The sequence below is a fragment of the Acinonyx jubatus genome, chromosome E1, assembly GCF_027475565.1.
Source record: "Acinonyx jubatus isolate Ajub_Pintada_27869175 chromosome E1, VMU_Ajub_asm_v1.0, whole genome shotgun sequence".
Lineage (NCBI taxonomy): Eukaryota > Metazoa > Chordata > Mammalia > Carnivora > Felidae > Acinonyx > Acinonyx jubatus.
The window spans coordinates 58,664,038-58,685,554 of NC_069397.1; the positions used below are offsets into that span (position 1 = coordinate 58,664,038).

Consider the following 21,517-nt stretch of genomic DNA (forward strand, 5'->3'; position numbering starts at 1 on the left):
AACTTAACCACCTTCTCCACAAATGGTTAATACAATTCAATGTGCTCTCTAGATTTAAAAAACCATACCCTCCCCTACTCGCTGGCTCTCTCTCTCTCTCTCTCTCTTTCAAAAATAAATAAACATTAAAAAAAAATTTATCATGATCTCACAGTTCGTAGGTTCAAGCAGCACATCAGGCTCTGTGCTGACAGCCCAGAGCCTGGAGCCTGCTTGGGATTCTGTCTCCCTTTCTCTGTGCCCCTCCCCTACTTGCTCTCTTTCTCTCTCAAAAATAACTAAATATACAGATGTTAAAAAAATTTAAAAAACACAGTAAAGCAGGCACAGGGAGGGGCTTCTCCACCACGATTCCGTGTGTGTTTATGTAGGTGTATGTGCAGAGGTGTGTGAATGTATGGAATTCTCCATGCACGAAGCCACAGCCAGCACCAGGCTCACCGGTTAAAGACCAGGAGCTGTCCCTGCTGAGTGAGGAGGCCCCTCCCACTGCCACTCCTCCCACTGCCAGCACCACGGCCAGAGGGGCAGGACACACACACGAGGAAAGAGAAGTCGTAACCCCTGGAAAGGAGGAGGTGAGATTATCAGAGACCCTGTACGGTGGGTAAAGAGCTGACATGTGAAGGAGACAGGCCCCTACACACAAGCAGGGAGGAGAGCTTTTGCAGAAAAGGAGATGCCGGTGGCGCAGACGCACGGGACAGCCTGGGAGAGGCGGACAGGACACCACACCCTAGGACGCCCAGGAAGGCTGCTCCGTACACACTGCAGATCGGCTAGAGCGGAAAGATGGCACTTTCCAAATTAACCTACAGTTTCAGTGAATTCCAACTCGACCAAAAACCAAAAGGCTGGATTTAGTTTTGTTAAGCGTCAGATCGGCTAATTCGAACATTCATATGGAAAATGCACAGGCGAGCACATCCAGAAATGTCATTAATAAGAGTAAGGACAAGAGATCAGAATTAAAACGTTTCCAGGGCAGGGTGCCTAGCTGGCTCAGCCAGGAGGCCAGGGGGGTGGGCATATGACTCTTGATCTCAGGGTGGTTGAATTCAAGCCCCACACTGGGTGTAGGATTACTAAAAATAAATACGCCTTAAAAAAAATAGTTGGATCCAAATTTTAAAAAAAGTCTCCAGAACGATGCGTCACAGTGCAGGGGCCCCTGCGCTACCACGGGCCATGGCAGCAAGCAGCGTGGACGGCTGCACGACAGGGCAGGCCAGAGGTACTTTTTTTTTGTTTTTTAAAATGTTTTAATGTTTATTTATTTTTGAGAGATAGAGAGAGAGAGTGCGCATGCACATGAGAGGCGGAAGGGCAGAAAGAGAAGGAGACACAGAATCCGAAGCAGGCTCCAGGCTCTGAGCTGTCAGCACAGAGCCCGACGTGGGGCTCAAACTCACAGACCATGAGATCATGACCTGAGCCGAAGTGGGAGGCTTAACTGACTGAGCCACGCAGGCACCCCCACCAGCGGTACCTTTGAATGCAAGTCCCACGTGAGGCCCATGCACACGCAAGCATCTACATACGTGGGATCAGTAACATGGCACGTCGGGGACAGAGCGACAGCTAATGAGTCGGCTTTGCGTCTTACCCCAAAATAAGACACAGATGATCAAAGATTCAAAGGGGAAAAAAATGAAGTCATGACAGTACTAGAACCGAGGAAAAGAATTTTTAAAAATCATACTGAGAGGTGGGCCTTTCTAACAATGACTTTTTTCCCTTATAAGAGTCTGAGGGACTAAAGCTCTGGGACTTGATGAAGGAAAAAACGTGTGCAATCTGGCAGTCATGGGCTAGTTAATTCCCAGAACTCACTAAAATCACCGAGTTGAAGATAGAGGCAGACAACCTGGGCCACTGAGACTGCCCGTGAGGATGGAGGCCAGCACAGAGGCCCCGGCTCCTCCCGACCCGTGGCACTGAGCACCAGGCAAGAGAGCAGCAGCCTGGAGCTGGCACAACATGCAAGGCGGGCACCAGGGGCTAGGGGTGTGGGCGCTCCAGCATCCAGAACTCAAGCGCCACCATCCTTGGAGAAGGGCACCCACACCCCGTGTACAGTTCTCCCCAAGGCACATGCCAGCCACCGGCTACGCAGAGAGGCGCAAGGAGCACCTGCCAAGAAAATCAAAGCTAAGCAGAGAATTTAGCAGTGTGAGGGCGATGGCGTTGAACTGAGACCCTGGAAGGGCTGTGCCCTAGGAGTGAGGCAAACCACAAACAGACTCACCTCAACTGAATACAGGCCTCCTGCCCATCCTCTGTCTGCTGGAAGGCAGCATCTTTCAGAATCTCCACCAGTTCTCAAACAGAAACTACCAAGCACACCAGAAGACAGGACCAAGTGACAGAAAACCAAGAGGCTGCAAAGGATCAATGTAAATAACACTGACAACTGAAAACAGTAACGTTATCTTGTGATGTTTAAAATATATATGTAATTAAAATACACACACAAAAAAGGAAGTTTTAAAACTAAAATACACGAAAACAACAGCACCAAAGGCTAAAGGAAGGTAAACAGAGGCAAAATATCATGGGATACTTGTCTTATCCGGGAAATGGTAAAAATAATTTATAGCCAACTCTAAGATCCATATTAAACTGCCTTGTATAACCATTAGAACAGAAACGTGCAACTCCAGCTAAGAGAAAAATAAAAAGGTGAATACTTAAGGGGCGCCTGGGTGGCTCAGTCGGTTAATTGTCCGACTTTGGCTCAGGTCATGATCTCATGGTTCAGGGGTTCGGCCCCACATCAGGCTCTGTGCTGACAGCTCAGAGCCTGGAGCCTGCTCTGGATTCTGTGTTTCCCTCTCTCTCTGCCCCTCCCCTGCTCACACTCCATCTCTCTCTCAAAAAAATAAACATTAAAAAATTAAAAAAAAAAAAAAAAGACGAATACTTAAAATGCCTGACTTATCCAAAAGTCAGCAAGAAAGAAACAAACAAAAAAAGAACAGAAAGGACAAATAAAAAACAAAGAGTAAGACGGAAGTTTTAATCCCCCCCAAATCAGTAATTATATTCCCTATAAAAAAATCTTGGGGTGCCTGAGTTCAGTCGGTTAAGCATCCGACTTCGGCTCAGGTCATGATCTCATGGTTTGTAGGTTCGAGCCCTGCCTCAGGCTCTGTGCTGACAGCTTGGAGCCTGGCGCCTGCTTTGGATTCTGTGTCTCCCTTCCTCTCTGCCCCTCCCCTGCTCATACTCTGTCTCTCTCTGTCTCTCAAAGATAAATAAATGTTAAAAAAAAAAAAAAAAAAAATCTTACCCTTTTTTTTTTTTAATCTTAAATACCCTTATTAACAAACTGGATAAAAACAAAACACTACAAAAGCCAACTACATGCTGTTATCTAAGACATACCACAAATATAAAAAGCATAGAGAGATCAAAAAAGGATAGAAAACTATACTGTGTAAATATTAATCCAAAGCAAAGTCAAGTTAGTCACGCTATATCAGACAAGACCAACTTTAAGGACAGAAGCAGTCCCAAAGATAAAAAGAGACGTTTCACAGGAAAAAGGGTTAGTTGGGTTTAAAAAAAAAAAAAATGTTAAATGTTTGTTTATTTTTGAGAGCACAAACAGGGGAGGGGCAGAGACAGAGCGGGGACGGAGGATCCCAAGCGGGCTCTGCACTGACAGCAGAGAGCCCGACGCGGGGCTCGAACTCATGAACCTCAAGATCATGACCTGAGCTGAAGCTGGTTGCTCAACTGACTGAGCCACCCAGGCGCCCCAAAAAGGGTTAGTTTTAACAAGAAACAACCAGCCTAAAACAACATGCTCCTAATAACATAGCTTCAAGATAAAGAGCAAAGACTGATACACCTAAAAGGAGAAATAAACAACCCTACAATTACAGCCTGACTTGTCCTATCTTTCCCCTAACTGATACACGAGGTCAAAAAACGAGCAAGACCACGTAAGATCTGAAAATCGCAGTTAGTAAATGGTCTAACCACCCACAGGCCCTGCGCATCCACTGGAGAAGACCACGTGCTGGGACACAAAACAAGCCTCGGAAACGTCAAAGCGCTGAAATTCAAGTTCTTCAGCGTATGTTCTCCAACCACAAGGGGATCGTGCTTGAAAACAGTGGTACAAAAGGTTACCGGGAACCCCAAAGGTCTGGAAATCTAAAGAGAAACCGTGGGCAAAGAAGACAGAACGAAAAAGAGGAAACAGAGGGTGCAATAAGCTAGAAGCCCTCACCCTACCTCCCCATCCGTTCCAGACAGAGTGTGCATCTGAATGTGAATGATAAAAGCTTCCAGAGTCTAACCCGGGAGGCTATCCGTAGGACCCTGCAGCGGGCAAACGTTTCTAAAACAGCACATAAAAAGCACCCAGCAAAAGAAGGGTGACAAACTGAAGTACACTAAAAGGAAGAAGAGCTGTTGGTCAAAAGGTATCACGAAGGAAGTGGAAAGGTCGCCAAGAGCGAAAACATCGGCAGTAGGTATTTCTGAAAGAAGATTTAGATCCGGAATCTTCTAAGAACTTCCACAAAATCATTAAGAGGAAGACAACACGCCTGGGTGGCTCAGTCGGTTAAGCATCCAACCTCGGCTCAGGTCGTGATCTCACGGTTCGTGAGCTCGAGCCCTGCTTCCGGCTCTGCACTCTCTCTCCCTCTCTCTCTGCCCTTCATGGGATTCTCTCTCTCTCTCTCCCCCTATGTCCCTTGTGTCACTCTTTCTTTTTCTCTCTAAAATAAATAAACTAAATTAAATTTTTAAAATTAAAAAAAAAAAAAAAAAGACTGTTTATAAAAAGAAAGACCAACAACCCACTAGCTGAAACGGGACAAGATGTGAAAGGCAGTCACAGAGGCTCCCACGGCGGACATGCCCATGTGAGGGGGCTCAACACCACTAGTCATCTGGGAACTGCAAATTTGTTTTTTAATTTTTTTGATGTTTACTTATTTTTGAGAGAGAGAGAGACAGAATGCGAGTGGGTTGGGGCAGAGAGAGAGAGGGAGGCACAGAATCTGAAGCAGGCTCCAGGCTCCAGGCTCTGAGCTGTCAGCACAGAGCCCGACGCGGGGCTCGAACTCACAAACTGTGAGATCGTGACCTGAGCCAAAGTTGGTCGCTCAACTGACTGAGCCACGCAGACGCCCCATGGGAACTGCAAATTAAAACCCACACGAGGTGCCACCGCACAGCCCTCGGAAGGACTAGCATCTGTGACCAGGACAGCAGATGCAAAAGCAACTGGAATTCTAATGTGGGGCCAGAAGACCACTTTTGGAAAACCGGCAGAAGTTTGGCAAAAGCTGCCGAAGCTGGGGGGACGTAAGCCCGGGACCCGCTACCCCTGCCTCAGTGAATCACCGACGTGCTGCACGCACATCACAGAAGAGTCTCGTGGAGGGCCCCACCGTCTGCCCTGGGGGAACCATGCGATGTCGCGCAGCAAGAAGAGGCAAGCTGCCCGACCCCGCGGCGACACAGCTGGTCGCAGATGTGACGCTTGGGTAAGGAGGCCAGACGTACACAAACACGCATTGTTAGACTCCATTTACCCCAACTCGAAGACAGGCAAAGTTTTTCCAAGAGATCAGAAGACAGATGAGCAGTAACCTTTGGAGGGGAAAGACTGCGAGGCACCCCAGGGAGCCTTCGAGTGCTGGAATGTTCTAAACCTGCCACGGTGGCTCTGTGGCTGGGTTCACTTAGCAAGGGGTCAGGCTGTGCGCAGAGAATTAGGGGCTCTGCTGTATGCATAGTACACGGTACTCCTGAAACAGTCACCAAACCACACCGGGGGGGAAGAACTCAGCAAGCCCCTACCAGGTTGGCAAGAGGCAAGTCTATCCCAGCACTCGGGCACACACACAGTCGTCACAGTTGTCTCCACGCGGCAGAGGGCACCCCATCACGCGGTCCAGGGAGACAGTGGGGGCGCCGTGGCGGGGGGGGGGAAGGGGGGAGCTGGGGGAGGGTTGCGAAGCGTGCAGCGCACACGCACTCACGGAAGCACCACTCACCGTCCAGACACACGGTCGCACAAAAGCACTCCGGTATTCGGCGCTCGGCTGAGGAAGCTGGTGCGACACACACACCTGGCCCCCGGGAACCTCCCCACGTCCGCATGGCAGTGGTGTGGCCTGACCCTGTGCCTCCTGCACCATCCGGACCAAGGACCTCACCTCCTGAGAAGCCCTCGTGGGACAGCACGACCCCCTGCCTCGCCCCGAGCCCAGACCCAGCCCGTGGGGCCGAGCCACACTCACCTGGGAGGAAAGGGCGTTCTTGTGGATTTTCTTATGGATCAGAGCCGGACAAATGAAGCAGATGAGGCTTCCCATCGTGGCGCCCGTGAGGCCCAGGATTGTCTCCACTGGGAACAGGAAGCAACAGGGAGGGGTGAGGGCCAGCGGCTCCGGCAAGGGACCGAATGAAAGCTCTCAGCAGGCCCAGGCGAGCAAGCCCCTTGCCACAAGGCCCCTCCACGCACGCCTCCAGAACACGAGTGGGAGCAGAGGCACCCCTCCCGTGCCCACCGCCACAGTGAAGGGGATGCCGTCCGAGGCTACAGGGGGGCACGGTGTGGGGCCGGAGGCCCCAGGAGAACCAGAGGCCAAGAGGCCACGCCTTCCCGGCCGTGGAGTCTCAGCCTAGCTCCATGCTGCCTGCACCTCAGTTCCTGGCCAGTGAAATGGGGCCAACGCGGCTCCCTCCCTCGACCGTGTGGGCCTTGGCGAGGCAGGAGCGGGCATCTCTCCATAGGGTCCGGCCCAAAGTGAGCCCTGAGAGCACCGCCCTGGTTCCTCCCAGAGCACGTGGTTGTCCAGCAGGGGCTTCTCGGATGGCTCATCTTAAATCACCACCCCCTCCGCCTCGCTCGGCGAGAGACGGAGCAGGACGGGTCCTCGGATGTGTGGAAGCCAGGACGCATGGAGTGCGGACGCCTGGTCGGTTACCTGGGGGGAGCGCACGCAGGCCCCGCCGGGTATCTGATGGCAGGAAGCTCTGCGTGTCCGGGAGAACGCGTTTGAGAGCTCAGACCCTGCTCGGGTCCTCCCTCGGTGATGTGTCATCAAAACCGGGAGTCAAGAGCACAGGAGCTGCCGCAGCCCCTCGTTTTCACAAACCGGGCCCGCGTCCCCGCACCTCCGTCTCCACCCAGGGCTCAAGTGCTCAGGTTTCTGCGTGTGCTAGTGGTTCCCTGACGCTGAGACGTTCGTCCCACGCTTTTCTTGGGGTGCCAAAGATTCACTGAGGGTGTCTAGACTGTTCTAGGACACCAGGGAGGGTGGCATGAGACTCTGGGATGTGTCCTGGTTGAATGAGACTCCAGGCAGGGACGGCTCCAGGGTCCCTACGCGTAACACAGGGACGCAGGAGGACGGGGGACAGGCAGAGGGCCGGCAGGAGATCGGGCCCCGGAGCAGCCTCCCCCCCACACTCACCGTTTGGGATCATGATTCCACCGACCATGGTTCCAAAGACGACAGAGAGGGTGAGCGCTTTAAACCGCAGAGGGGGCATGTACCCCCCAGCGGTAAAGGTGCCATCTTTCTGCTGGGTGAAAGAAAACAAAAACAAAGGTTTCAAAATGACTGACCTCCCCGCGCTCCAGCCAGGACGCCCTCAAAGGGCCCTGCCTTGTGCCGCCGACGGGTGAGGACGAGGCCGCCAGCCGCGCTCCAGACGCGGCACTGCCCGGCTCGGCAATGTGACTGGGAACCGGAAACCCAAACTGGCGAGACGCCAGGAAGGCACAGGCTGCGCCTCACGTCCGGCGGGGAAGGGAAACCAGAGAACTCCGTTTCTCGACACGTGAGCGGCAGATCCTTCCGTCTTCCTTTAGAGCAACCCGCGGGAGAGACGGAGAACAGTGCCGCCGCGTGGTAGCAGCACGGACACCAGAGCCCAGCCCCAGCGCCGCGCACAGCGGCTGATGGCTTCAGAGCGCAGCGGGAGCCCCGGGGCGCCCACTCCCGGCACACCCTCGTGCCACCCGGTGCCACCCACTGTCCCTTCCAGGCGCTGGACACGCAGCCCGAGAGGAAGGAAAGGACCGCCGCGCAGTGTAACCCAGGCTCACGCACCAGAGCAGCGCTGGGCACACAGGAGGGGCTGACCGCGGTTCCCGTTCGGGGCTGGGAAACACCTCTCCGGGGGAGCCTCAGAACCTTCCATAACCAGAAGTTCAAAGCACCCGATTTCCAGAATAGACCTTGACGCAGGCAGCTTTCTTAGGACGGCCGCAGCCCGAGTTTCTGAGCGGCTTAGGAGGACGGCTCGCACCTGGTCTGGCGAGGGGGGGTGTTAGGGCTACCCCTCTGGACCCGAGAACTCCTGCCTAGAAACCTACCCGGTACTCCAAATGGGGGGGGGGGGAAGGGGAAGCTCCATGTGCGGAGGAGGTCGGGACAGAGTCACCCCCGAGAGGTCACGCGTGAACGCCCCGCAACGACCGGAGCACCCACAAGAGCTGGGACCCAGAGCAAGGGCGGGGAGGTGTTTGGCTGACACGTTGGAGACACGCACTCGCAGACGGGAGTGCACTCAGGGAAGGACTCTAAAGAGACACACACTTGCCACGTCATCTGTGGGAGGACGGAGAGACACAGATGAAGTCTCTTTCTTCATTTTTAAAATTTTTATTTTTTATTTGAGAGAGAGAGAACATGCGAGTGGGGGGGAGGGGCAGAGGGAGAGAGAGAACCTTTTTAATTATTTATCTGTCTTTATTTTTGGGGGGGGGGGCGTGAGCACAAGGCAGTGAGAAGGAGAAAGAATCTCAAACAGGGTCTGTGCTCAGCATGGAGCCCAACGTGGGGCTCGATCCCACGACCCCGGGATACTGACCTGAACCGAAATCAAGAATGGGATGCTCAACCGGCTGAGCCACCCAGCCACCTGAGCTTTTTTCCTTGATTTACTATTTCCTCTAATGCCACTATGGATTTTACTTCTTAAACGATAAAAATTGGGGTGCCTGGCTGGCTTAGCCCGTTGAGTGTCCAACTTTGGCTCAGGTCATGATCTCACTGCTCGTGGATTCGAGCCCCGCGACAGGCTCTGTGCTGACAGCTCGGAGCCTGGAGCCTGCTTCGGATTCTGTGTCTCCCTCTCTCTCTGCTCCTCTCCCGCTCATGCTCTGTCTCTCTCTCAAAATAAACATCAAAAAAAAATAACGTAAACGATAAAAATGCATTATATACAGAGGCACAAATGCCGCTCATACACTAAGCGTGTGTTGGCAACAGACTGTGAAAGATGGACGCGAGCAACTCACAGTGCAGAGGTGGGGCGGGGAGACGACCCAGCCACCACCCCCAAGGGACAAAGTGCGACGTCATGCCATGTCTGGCGCCCAGGTACCTGAACGACGGGGGGTGAGGGGGACAAACTGGAGGTGGAAGGACAGCCAGTCCTTCAGGACTCAGCCTCTGCCACGAGGTGCCGTCTCTGGTGGCACCACCGGTGGGGGCGGGGGGTTGGGGGGTGGCCGCCTCGAGCGCATGCCAACCACGTGGACAGCAGGCCCCACTCTAGCTCTTCTGGAGGCCCCGGCAGCCCACCCTACCCAATCTGGCTACTGGACCCCCCGTCTCCTGGAGTTCAAGACCCCAAACTCCCCACCTGCCCCGCGGCCTCAGCAGTTCACGTGGAACTTGTGCGGCCACCAGGAGTCCTGGCTGACACCGCAGACCGGACTCAAGGACCTCAGGCCAGAGTCACAAGACACGGCCGCGGAAAGAAGCTGCAAAAGAAGCTGCGAGGCTGTGGGCTCCCGAGAAAGACGGGGACTCCCACAACTAGGGGCACGAACTGTGACACAGAACTTCTGTTTTTGACTTGGCAACACAGAGCCGAGAGAAACTTCCAGTTCCAACCCATGCATGGGAAAATGTCTCATAAAGGGCTAAGCAGGGCCCTGAGTGCACACATGAAAGTGAACAAAACTCAGCCTCTTCTGGAAGCTTCTGTCAAACTGCTGAAACTTTAAGTTCCACCAGCATGGAGAGCACCGGGCGCCGACCCCAGTGCCGACCTGGCCATCGTCACAAAGTGGCTCTTCCACGTTCCCACACATTCCACAGCTTCAAGGGCCCAGTTTCCTGCTGCATCGCTGTTTTGGGGATGACAGCAGGGGGCTGTATAGTCATGGGAGCGGGCCTTCGCTGCCCAGACACTCTCCACGCGCCCCACGTGAACAGACCCCTTCGTTCCAGCTCTTCTCTCCAAAGTTGGCTTAAAAAAGTAATAATAATAATAATAATCCCAAGGTGCCTGGTCGCTCAGTCGTTTGAGCGTCCAACTTCGGCTCAGGTCATGATCTCCCGGTTCGTGGGTTCGAGCCCCACATCAGGCTCTGTGCTGACAGCTTGGAGCCTGGAGCCTGCTTCAGATTCTGTGTCTCCCTCTCTCTCTGCTCCTACCCCACTCACGCTCTCTCTCAAAAATGAATAAACATTTGGGGCGCCTGGGTGGCTCAGTCGGTTAAGTGTCTGACTTTGGCTCAGGTCATGATCTCGTGGTTCGTGGGTTTAAGCCCCACATCGGGCTTTCTGCTGTCAGCAGAGCCTGCTTTGGATCCTCTGTTCCCCGCTCTCTCTGCCCCTGCCCTGCTTGTGCTGTCTCTCTCAAAATAAGTAAACCTAAAAATTGTTTTTTTTAATTAAAAAAAATAATAAACATTAAAGAAATTCCTAGGTGCCTAGTGGCTCAGTTAGTTAAGTGCTGACTCTTGATTTCAGCTCAGGTCACGATCTCACAGTTCTCAGGATGGAGCCCTGGTCGGGCTTGGTGCTCACAGCACACGCCTACATAGGATTCTTTCTCCCACTCTCTCTGCCCCTCTCCTGTGCACGCGTGTGTGCATGCACCCTCCCTCTCTCTCAAAATAAACATATAAAATATATAAAAAATTATTTTTAATTAAGATAAGTCCCTATAAAAGATTTCACTTTAATCAAAGCTTGTCCATTTTTTTAATTTAATTTTTTTTGAGAGAGAGAAAGAGCATGCACACGTGCAAATACATGAGCTGGGGGGAGGGAGGGGGGAGGGAGGGAGGGGGAGGGAGGGGGGGAGAGAGTGAGAGAGAGGGAGGGAGGGAGGGAGGGAGGGAGGGAGGGAATCTCTAGCAGGTTCCACGCTCAGCATGGAGCCCAATGCAGGGCTCGATCCCATGACCTGGGATCATGGCCCAAGCTGAAATCAAGGGTCAGACGCTCAACCACCTGAACCACCCGGGTGTCCCAAAGCTTTTCCATTTTTAACTAGGAAAAGCTCCCCCTACCACCACCCAGGAAAGAAAAGACCCAGCAAAAGCCAACAAAAGAGAACACGATTCAGATCAGGAAAGCATTTCCCTGGCCAAGTGCGGTCCGAAGGGCCTCGAGAGCCTTACCTGCTGCTCGAAAAGCAGTGTGTTCAAGGCCTGTCGGCACGGCAGGATCATCATGGGGAAGCCCACGGCCACCGACATCATGAAGCCCACGCGCATCATCTCCGTCACCAGGTTGGAGGGAAAGTGCATCAGCACGTTGCCCGCGGTGGCCTCGGTGAAGCTCACGTAGCCGAAGAAGCCCACCTGTGGAAGGACAGCAGCGGAGGGCGGGCGGTGGGGCCGTGCTCCCCACCCCCGGAGGCAGCCACAGGCCCCTGCACAAGCAGCTCCGGCAAGCCCATGGCGCACGTCGGACTCTGGCTTTCTGGCTTGCAAACCGCCCCCCCCCCCCCCCCCCCCCCCCGCGACCGGAAGGCTCAATTCTGCCGAGGCTCCGGGAGCTTCCCGCGGGGACAGCAGGCACTGGGGAAGCGGAGCCGCCCCAGCGGAAGGAAGCCTCCGGATGCCCCGCAGGCCCCGCACGGCGGCCGGTCTTCATCTGGTGCAAAACCCAAACCCGGGAGTCGTGGGGCACACCGTGCTCGCCCGAGGATGGACACCGCGTGGACGACAATCTGTGTGGACCATCTGCAGAAACCGACACGACGCAGAGGCCGCGAGGCTCAGGGAAACAAGCTGGGATCTCGGCACAGCGATGATTTTGTGTGCGATGCGAAAACCAGAACAAATGGGAACACTAAGAAGTGTGGAAAAAAATCTACCAAAATGTCAACTGTAACGGCACCTGGGGGCTGGAATCGGAGGTTATTTTCTTCCTCCGCGATCTTACGCTTTCTAGTTTCTGTTAACAGACACGCCCCCTTCCACAGCTGATTGGCAAAGGTCTCGGAGAAGTCGAAGGAGCCTCCCAGCCAGTGCAACCTGGGAACGGTCCGTGCCCAAACGCCCCCCGGAACAGGAGCGACGGCAGCGCCGCCCAGGGCAGAGCGGCCTTGCGGGTGGCCGTGGAGCCGAGCTGAGGGGGTCTGTCCCGTGGCCACCGGGCACTGGGTGGGAAAGGAACAAAGGGCAAGCCTGGTGGCGGGTGGGGGGGACGGGGGGATGGGGGGGAAGGGGCCGAGAGCCAAGTCCGTTCCTGACATGGGAGACGGGAGAGGGCGCAAAAGGGCTCCTACCGTGACGTAGAAGGTGGTGACCACGTTGAGGGAGGAGGCGAAGATAGAGCTCATGGTTTTCACCGACGGCTCGTCCAGGCTGTCGTAGGTGGGCAGAACCTGGCTGTATAAACGCAAGCCACTTCAACAAGCAGATTCCAGAGAGACACGCCCCGTGGCTCCCTAGTTTCCAGGTCCGAGGTCGAGTCTCCAGCACCTTCCAACCACACCCGCCACCACAGTAAGTCGGGGCCACGGCTGACCACGGTTTGGACAGCAGACTGCAGCCACTTGCACCCGGAGCGCCCCCCCACCGCCAACGAGCTCTCTATAAACATTTCACAAGTGCCACAGGACGAAAGGCCATCTGTCCCGCTGGAGCAGGAGTGCGGCCCCTGTGCGGAGTGCTGGGCTGCGCTGGAGAGCACGCGCCCGCAGGGGAAGCAGGAAGCGGTTCAGGGCACTGCCGTCAAAAGAACAGAAAGTTAAACAAACATAAGCGGGGCCGGGCCGCCTGCCCTCGCCTCAGTGCCGGTGACCGGAGCCGGTCCAAGGGCCAGGAGAGCAGAGCTGCTGGGTGTGAGGGGGACTCGTCCGGGCTCTGTGCGAACAGAGAGTCACTGAGGGAAGCAGGTGGGGAGAGGCGCTGGGGGGGGGGTGGGGACAGGGAGGTCTGTGTGTGGCCCCAGGAGGGGAGGCTGCAGGGCGGGGGGGGGGGGGGGGGGGGGGGGGGGTTGTCCAGACAAGGCGGCAGGGATGGAACTGTCCTGGGGGTGAATGACGGAGAGGCGGCCACCCTCCATCCCATGCACTGTGGCGTAAGAATGGGGGCAAGGGGGCCACGGCCAGCGGTCACGAATGCAGGATGCCAGCTGGCAGGGGTGCGTCGGGACACAGAAGATCGTCGTCAATGAATGGACAAGCAGAACGGTCAGTGGAGCCAACCCCCCAAACCACCTTCAAGAAAGCGAGAGGAGGGGCGCCTGGGTGGCGCAGTCGGTTAAGCGTCCGACTTCAGCCAGGTCACGATCTCGCGGTCCGTGAGTTCGAGCCCCGCGTCGGGCTCTGGGCTGATGGCTCAGAGCCTGGAGCCTGCTTCCGATTCTGTGTCTCCCTCTCTCTCTGCCCCTCCCCCGTTCATGCTCTGTCTCTCTCTGTCCCCAAAATAAATAAACGTAGAAAAAAAAAAAATTCTTTAAAAAAAAAAAATAAGAAAGAAAGCGAGAGGAAACGTCACCGAAAAGCCAGCAGAAACCAGCGGGAAGGCCCAGCTGGAGTGCACTGTCCCGTCAGGGCACCCACGGCGGGCAGGGGCACGCTGTACAGCCGCCTTCCCCTCCGCCCGGCTGCACGTGCCGTGCAGCCCACCCACATGGCAGAGGACACGCGGGGGTCAGCACACAAACGTCTCGGCGCCGAGCAGCTCCCGGGCCGGGGCAGGGTCCCCACGGGCGAGTGCCGACTCGGGGGAGCGGGGTCAGACCCCCGGACAGGGACCTCCCTTCCGCGGCCCCCGGCACACACCAGGAGCTGCAGGGACTGTGCGGAGGGGCTTGTGCCCGGCACGTGGGCACAAGCAGGTGTGGGAAGGCCAAGGCGGTGGCCCCCTCTGATCCCGCCTGTGCCCCAGAAGCCCCTGGCAGTGGGAGCCACAGACACCCACGGCGCTCCACCTCGGCCCTCCACAGAGCACCGAGACCGCCCGCCCCGCCAAGCGGCCTCCACGGGCACTGGGCCTCTCTGTGCTCAGTGTTCTCTCGGCTGCTTCTCCGGGCCCCGGAGCCTAGTGGTGCTGCACCAAGTACTCATTACTATGAAGTAAGACCAGAAAGGGCCAGACAGCAAGGGCCAAGCACAGACCTGGCCCGTCCCTGCGATAAGGAGACCAGTCACACAGGAAGGGCCTGGTGGTCCCCTAGCGGTCACCTGGCAATGGCGGGCAGGGGCCCCCGTCCTGCACGCGCTCTGGTGCACAGACGCAGTGAGAGGGGAGAGCTCTATCTCTGCCCTTGGCAGATGCGCGTGTTATTAAGGATGGGGACGTCGGCAGATTGGTCACGCCGAGCTCTAAAAGCGCCATGGACCCCCCCGCCCCCCAACAGCCGCTCACTGCGGAGAATGTGGGCATATCTACAGGCCGCCGCCCTCTGCAAGCAGCAGAACAAGATGGGGGCCCACAACCCTTCGAGAACCTATAATCTGACCTAAGAACCAAACCCAAAGGATGTGCGCTGGCTGCTACGTGGCCATCACCAAAAAGCCCAACCACGGGTTTATTTTTTAAAAAGCAAACTCACAGACAAAAAGGACAACCGGTAACTAGGTACGCGGTAGGAGAACGTAACTTCTGTCACCGGTTATAATGGGGACATTAAACAGCACGAGTGGAGCACGTTCTGGTGGGAAACCGAGCTGCCAAGAGAGACAGCAAGCGGCAAGTGACGATTTGGATCCCGCATGTGGGCGTAAACACAGCGGCACGAGCAAACTTATCTGCCACGTTAGCTTACGGTTGGCACAATACATGCCCAGCGGAGCTACGGGGGGGCGGGGGTGGGGGGGCTGCTCCGCCAGCCCCCCCACCCCCGCCCCCCCACCCGTGTGCACTGATGGTCTTTTCCCGTCCGTGCCGGATTTACGCCTCTCTTTTGAGCGGGCTACCGTTCCGACCGGGCATGAATCACTGGCTCTTGTCATCCGGGGAGGACGGTAGTGCTGCTGGAATTCTGGAAATCGACTGATCTGCATTCACAGAGCCCCGCGTGCCAGAGAGAAAGCACGCTCGCGCACGCGCACACCCCTCCGAAGGCGCCCCGGCGGCAGTCGGAAGTCAATGTTTGTGCAATTTCCTTTTAAATATTCTCACACGAACAGCTCAGTTTTGGCAAAATGCTTGGGACTGTGTGAATCAGATGGTTTTGGGCTGTTCTGTGTTGCCCACAGCCAACTCTTCGGGGAGGGGGGTGGCGAACTGGGCACTGTCCCCAGTGCTGCCAGCAGCACGTCTCAGGAATGAAGTCGAGTTCCCTCTCGATAAAAATACACACAGCTCTCTCCCTCGACTTGGAGGGGGGACAAGTCACAGCGAAACGAGGCATTACAAGCTGGTGGCCCGCGTCACCGATTACAGAGAGCAGACGACGCCCACTTCCTGCATCGGACCCCCGCCCCACGAAACACGCTGGCGCCTGGGGCCCCTTGGGAGCGGACGGCACTTACGACTGGCAGGCGAAGGACATGCCGAAAATGGGGATACAGCGGAAGACGCCCTCCCAGCGCACGTAGCTGACCCGCTGCAGCCACTGCCCGCCGAACAGGCCGTGCTTGAGGGAGGACAGCACGATCTGCACGAGGACAAGAAGGGAAGGCTCAGGACACACGGACGACCGGGACGGGCCCCGGGACCCCCGGGGCCTCGGCCACGTGCTCCCCTGCAGCAAGAGCTGACACTGCCGGCCGGGGCCCGGGGTCCCCAGTCCGCTGCCCTCCGCTGTGCCACGGGCTGGACGCACGCAGCCACCAGGAGCTCTCGCTGCAGGACCCTCCTGGGCCTCCGGGCGGCTGCCTGCACTGGGGACTCGGCACAGGCAGGACACAGCGAGGCCCAGATGGTCCCCACAAACTGGGCAGGTCCCTCCTTTTTTTTTTTGTTTTTTTTGTTTTTGTGTTTTTAAAGTAAGTCCTACACCCAACACGGGGCTCGAACTCACAACCCGGAGATCGAGAGCCGCACGTTCCACCAACTGAGGCAGCAAGTGCCACCCCCGACCCAGACAAACCTGGGGCTCCTGGGTGGCTCAGTCAAGTGTTTGACTCTTGATTTCGGCTCAGGTCGTGGTCTCAGGGGTTCGTGAGTTTGAACCCCATATTGGGCTCTGTGCTGACAGCACGGAGCCTGCTTGAGATTCTTTCTCTTTCCCTCTCTGTCCCTCCCCCGCTCGTTCTCTCTCTCTCTCAAATAAACAAATTTTAAAAAAGAATAAAAGACGAACCCATAGAGGACAGGGCTGTCTGGAGAGCAGGGGCGACCATCACTGCACTGGCCCTCACAACTGGGGGTGCTGGCCGCACCCCTCCCCACCCCCCCAGCGCTCGGAGTCCTGAGGAAAACCCACTGCAGTATTTCCACCCCGTTCACTCAGGAGTGGGCGCTTCTGACCTTCGCTGTGAACGGGCAGGTCCGGGGCTCGGCTCCCAGGGGCCTCCGGGCACTCGTAGGAAAGGAGCATTCTAGGCGTGAGCTCCACACCGGACCCCCCAGAGCTGGCCGGCTGTACACGTTCATCGAGAAAACAACTTGCCCCCTCGTGACTAAACACTGGCGCCAAGACTCCCGATCCCAAGCTACACAGAAAATGTCTTTCCGTAAAACGAGGAGCATCCACACTTTGTCTCCTGGGGAGTCAGCCGCGCCCCCCGCCCTGGAAGACTCCCCTCCCCCGCCGTCGACGGCCCCCGAGGCCAGGCGGCCCGTGTGCCCCACCGGGGCTCACGAGGATAACTCTAACACCTCCCGGCTGCCAACCACGTTCCCGTCGTCCCCAGAAGGCAGCGGGGGGCCAGCCCGGAGCCTCGGGCGGCCTCCACTCACCACGAACATGAACACGGTGTAGAAGATGAGGGCCATGGCGCTGAAGGACTGGATGGAGGCCATCATGTTCCTCTGCAGGCTGAGTGGGAGCACGATGCACAGGGACACCGCAAAGAGCAGGAACACGCGGAAGGTGCCGGTCACCTGGGGGGAGCCGAGCATGCCGGGAAGGCCTCGCCCCGGGGGACCCCCAGCGTTACGAACCTGCGAGCCTGGAACCAACCCTGGCCCATCCCGCCTGCCCTCCCGTCCGCACGGGGCTGAGCAGTGGCCCCACGGGGGCGCCACGCGGAACCGCCACAGGAGCGGCCACGGACCCTCCAGGGTACCGGGCCCGGGCGTGTCTTACCTGAAACCCAAACAGCCGAGCAAAGAAGTTGGACCCCAAGTCTCCAATCACAACGTAGAAGGCCATGCAGGTCCCCAGCATCAGCCCGATCATGCTGTGGAGAACGCGGTGGGGTTGAGAGGGCACCATCCTAGCAGGAGGCCAGGGGTCGAGCCCCGGGAGTCCCCGCCGATCACGGCTGGCCGGTGACCGCCCGGAGCCGGGCCCCAAGGGAGACGCGGTGCTCAGCATTCACCGGTCTGCGGGGCTGGGGGGCGCAGTGCGCTCTATCCCACGTGACGAACACTGAGCAACTAAACTTCTCTCCCCACGGGGGGCTGCACACACTTTCCGGAGCTACCAAAACGCCCCGCGATGCTACTCAAGTTAAAAGAACAATCGACTACTTCCAAAGAGAGTTGTTCTTCTGCGTTCACGATTCCCTGATTTAGAAGTCTAAAAGGGCAATTTCCCGGCAATTTTTTCTTCTCGCAAAACTTCACTCCAAAGGGAGAAAGATAGGACATTTCCAATCTGATGCCGCCTGGAGGCGACAGCGTGCGGGGCTGGGGGCGCAGGGGCTTCAGGAGGGGTGCCGAGGAAGGGGCCCCAGCTAAGCGAGCGCCGCTGTGCTCTGTGTTCCGAGCTGTCCGGTCCCGAGGCTTAAGTAAGACTTTCACCCTCGAGTCTAATCATTTTAAGAGAACACTGACTTGAACTCTCAACTCATTAGTAAGCGACACCTCAGAACAGGGTAGCCTTCTAAACCAATGCACGTCTGAGGCACGTGGCTCACGCAGCAGCCGTCCCCCAGCTTCTCAGCACGGCGACGGAGGGCAGCGGGCATCAGGTCGGCGAGGCCGCTCCACCTACCTGGTCTCCACAAGCATCTTCCCCGCTTTCCCGTAGGCGTGCAGCGCTAGGGCGGAAACAGAGAGTCAGCTCCCGGCCAAGAACACGAAAAGCGCGCCACCAAAAACGCCTCTAAAAACGAGGTGAGGACGGCCACGTGACAAGGACCCACGGTCTGGAGTTTCACGGGTGTGAGGAGAGCGTGCTAGGATTTTGGGTCCGTGCCGCTTCCGGTCTACCACCAAGGACAGCACAGGAAAAAGAACAAAGCAAAGGAAAAGACACAGGCAGTTGACTTTTCTCATTCAAAACAAAACAAAACAAAACAAAACAAAGGAAAGGAAAGCTGTCCCTTCAAAGTGGCAGTCTCCCACACGCAGCCCTGAAGGAGGCCGGCCCGGACCCGAGGCTGCAGGTGCACACGGGCGGGGGAAGGGCGGGGACAGGGCGGACAGTGCCAGGCGACCTCGCTTCCCCGTCACCCCAGAGTGCCGGTTCTCCAGGCTCACGCCAAAGGGACCTGGTTCAGGGCTCTTATGTTCACTCTCTGTGATTTCAGAAGAAAACTCTGAGAATCCTTTCTGGTGGGGCACTTTGGGTGGGAGGGGACAAGAGGTCTCAGACCTGCCCCTTTTCAGGACGGTGAACAGCGTGTCCCACGGTGGAGGGGAGTTGCCTGTCCTTCCTTCTTGGCAACAGAATGGCTTTGAGCAGATGAGAGGTTAAGAGCTGGCTCCACAAGGCCCTTCCCAGGACTGAACAGCGGTCCGGGAACCCCGCATGCCCCGCCGTCCAGGCAAGTCCCCATCCCCCAGGGGCAACCGGAGAGGGGGTGTGAGCGCACAGCCCAGCTTCCTGCTCCGAGGGACTCGGAGAGCAGGAAACATGCAGGCCAGTTGGTGTCAATGCGTCCAAACAACACTCGTCACTTTTAAACGACTTCGGAAGAGGCACAGGGCTGCCAAGAGCAAGGGAGCTTGGCACAGGCAACACGGGCTACGACGAGCGGGCCTCCCTGGTTTGTCTGACTCCCCGCCGGAGACTCAAGGCCAAGTTGAGGCCTTCACGAACGAAGGACTCCAGACGGCAGCCAGTAGCTGAAGGTCTGCTGTCACCAAAGGGAGGTGCTCCAAGGCCCCCAAGGACGGCCGGCAGGCAGCACAGCCCTGGACGTGACCCGGAACTCAGTGCCCCGCAGAGGTGGCCCCGTTCCTGGCCCTCCCAGTCCTTCGCCTCCTGCACGAGGAGGTGGAATGTCCGCAGCGTACTCCAAATGCTCAGAGCAGCTGCCAGAAAAAACTCCAGGACGCGCCCGCAGCCTGGACAGCAAGAAAATGGAAGGTACTCTAGGAAGCAGAGGAGCACGGTGGGAGGTGACCCTCTTCACCCAGACACTCAGAATGACATCCTGACCGGGCCGTCCCAGTTCCCGGCCTCCCCCTCACTCCTTTCTTTACCTACCCCGCCCCTACTTCAAGTGCAGATCTCTCAGCAACCTCCAACCCGGCGTCTCAAACAGAAATGCCCAGCAGCCCCCAAGCCCCAGCCTCCCGCCTGGCACGGTGCTTGGAAGGGCAGAGGGGGCCCGGGCTGCCCCTCAAGGGTGGAACCACAGCGCCAGACCAGCCCCATTGGGCTGGCAGGCGTCCGCAAGAGGGTTTCCGAGCAAGCCCATCTGGTCTGGGTGTGGACCAGAGCTAAGCCAGGCCGTCCCCCCCCCCCCCCGCCCCCGCCGGTGATGGGCACTCTGCAGCTAACAGGCCGGGCCTCATGGGGACAAGCAGTAGGCGTGGCCCCGTACCAGCCTAACCGGTGCACTCGTGCGGAGCTAGGACTGGTGCCGGGAGGCTCTCCCAGTCCTTCCCTGGGAGACAGGGTGGCGGCTCCTCCTGGGGGCCACTGCTCGGCCCAAGGCCCCGAGGCTGCCACGGACACAGAGCTCTCAGACCGCCGGGCTCAGTGCGGGAGCCGGGCCGCACTCCCGCTCTCTCCGCCAGCTGTCCAAAGCCTCCTCCGGACCACCGCCCAGCATCAGCAGGGCAGAGGAGGTGATGCGCACCAAACTGTGCCGTTCAAGACAGGACGGCGACCGCAACCCGGCCATCCCCAGAGCCGGGCCTCGGACTGCATTTGATTCCCCAGTGCTACCTGCACAGAGGACAATAAAACATGTGTTGCATAAATGAGGCTGTAGAGACCCCTGGGCATCAGGAGGCTTGGCTTTATAGCCCTCGTGCCCAAGCCACGTACCCACACGTGTGGGTCACACATCTGAAGACAGGCAGGGAGAAAACTGGCCGGACAGGCCCCCTGCAGGCCCCGCCCCGGGCCCCAGAGCGGGCAGCAGGCTGACCAGGCCCCCCGGGAGGTCAGATGACGAGACCACGGACACAGCACCAAAGCATCTGGTGCTCACAACTGAGAGCTCGGAAGCACCGGCCACACTCCACAGGTCCGGGTGCGGGCTCAGGGTGGCCTCACGGGGGCTGAGGCCACTGGAGGAGGCGGACTGGCCCGCAGGTCTGTCTTCTGAAGGCAAGGTTTAGAAAAGTCTACGTGAAGCAGGCTACACAGGGCGAGGAAGCAGGAGGTAAGAAATGGATGAGATTCGCCAACACAGCCCGTGAGCAGCCAACGCCACAAACACACGGAAGTAACAACAACAAAAACCGCCCGGCGCTCTATTTCCCGACCAGCCGAGCTCCCTGTCCAACAGCCACCTGCACACGGGTCACAGGGAGGGGGCAGCACGTGACCACCGCGGGGGATCACCACACTGCAAAACCATCGTAGACTCACGTCTGGGCGAGGCAGACATACCCGTGAAAACGGCCCGTACGCGCACCCCCCCCCCAACAGCCGTGGAGCGTTAGTGCCTCAAACGGCCTATTTGAGCTTCGCCCCCGCCCCAGCCCTGCAAGGTCTCCAGGTCTGGCCGAAGGCCATCTGTCCACGTCCCTGTCCCCCACGGCTGCCCGACGCCCACGGACCCAGCGGACGATGCACGCCGGGGCCAGGAGGTCTGCTGACAGAGACGGTCCGTCCTGACCCCGTGGCACCGGGATGCGGGGCGCCTCCTCGAGGGCCACCCTCTCCAGCCGTGGTACAAGCTCTCACGGTCTCTTCCCAGAGGCAGAGGATGGAGAGAAAGACCCTTCAGTAGGTCTCCGCCCAGGTGTGGGTCCGAGAGACACTCTTCTCCTGTCGAGGACTCCTCTCTGAGTGGCGGGGTCTCTGTTTCTGGGAGA

At 57.5% G+C, this 21,517-nt stretch overlaps 1 protein-coding gene across 5 annotated transcripts in view; it reads right to left on the reverse strand.

Annotated features, from left to right (window-relative positions):
- SLC38A10 (solute carrier family 38 member 10) overlaps positions 1–21,517 on the reverse strand; it is a 45,040-nt gene that overhangs the window by 16,939 nt on the left and 6,584 nt on the right. For 4 of the 5 annotated variants that reach the window (XM_027052401.2, XM_053212226.1, XM_027052399.2 and 1 more), the window contains exons 3-10: positions 18,291–18,336; positions 17,439–17,532; positions 17,090–17,233; positions 15,718–15,842; positions 12,520–12,622; positions 11,405–11,587; positions 7,449–7,560; positions 6,270–6,376 (exon numbers count right to left, since the gene is read on the reverse strand). In XM_027052401.2, the coding sequence (XP_026908202.1) occupies positions 6,270–6,376; positions 7,449–7,560; positions 11,405–11,587; positions 12,520–12,622; positions 15,718–15,842; positions 17,090–17,233; positions 17,439–17,532; positions 18,291–18,336 (914 nt within the window). The remainder of the gene's footprint in view (positions 1–6,269; positions 6,377–7,448; positions 7,561–11,404; positions 11,588–12,519; positions 12,623–15,717; positions 15,843–17,089; positions 17,234–17,438; positions 17,533–18,290; positions 18,337–21,517) is intronic. The other variant, XM_027052398.2, reaches the window with a different exon arrangement.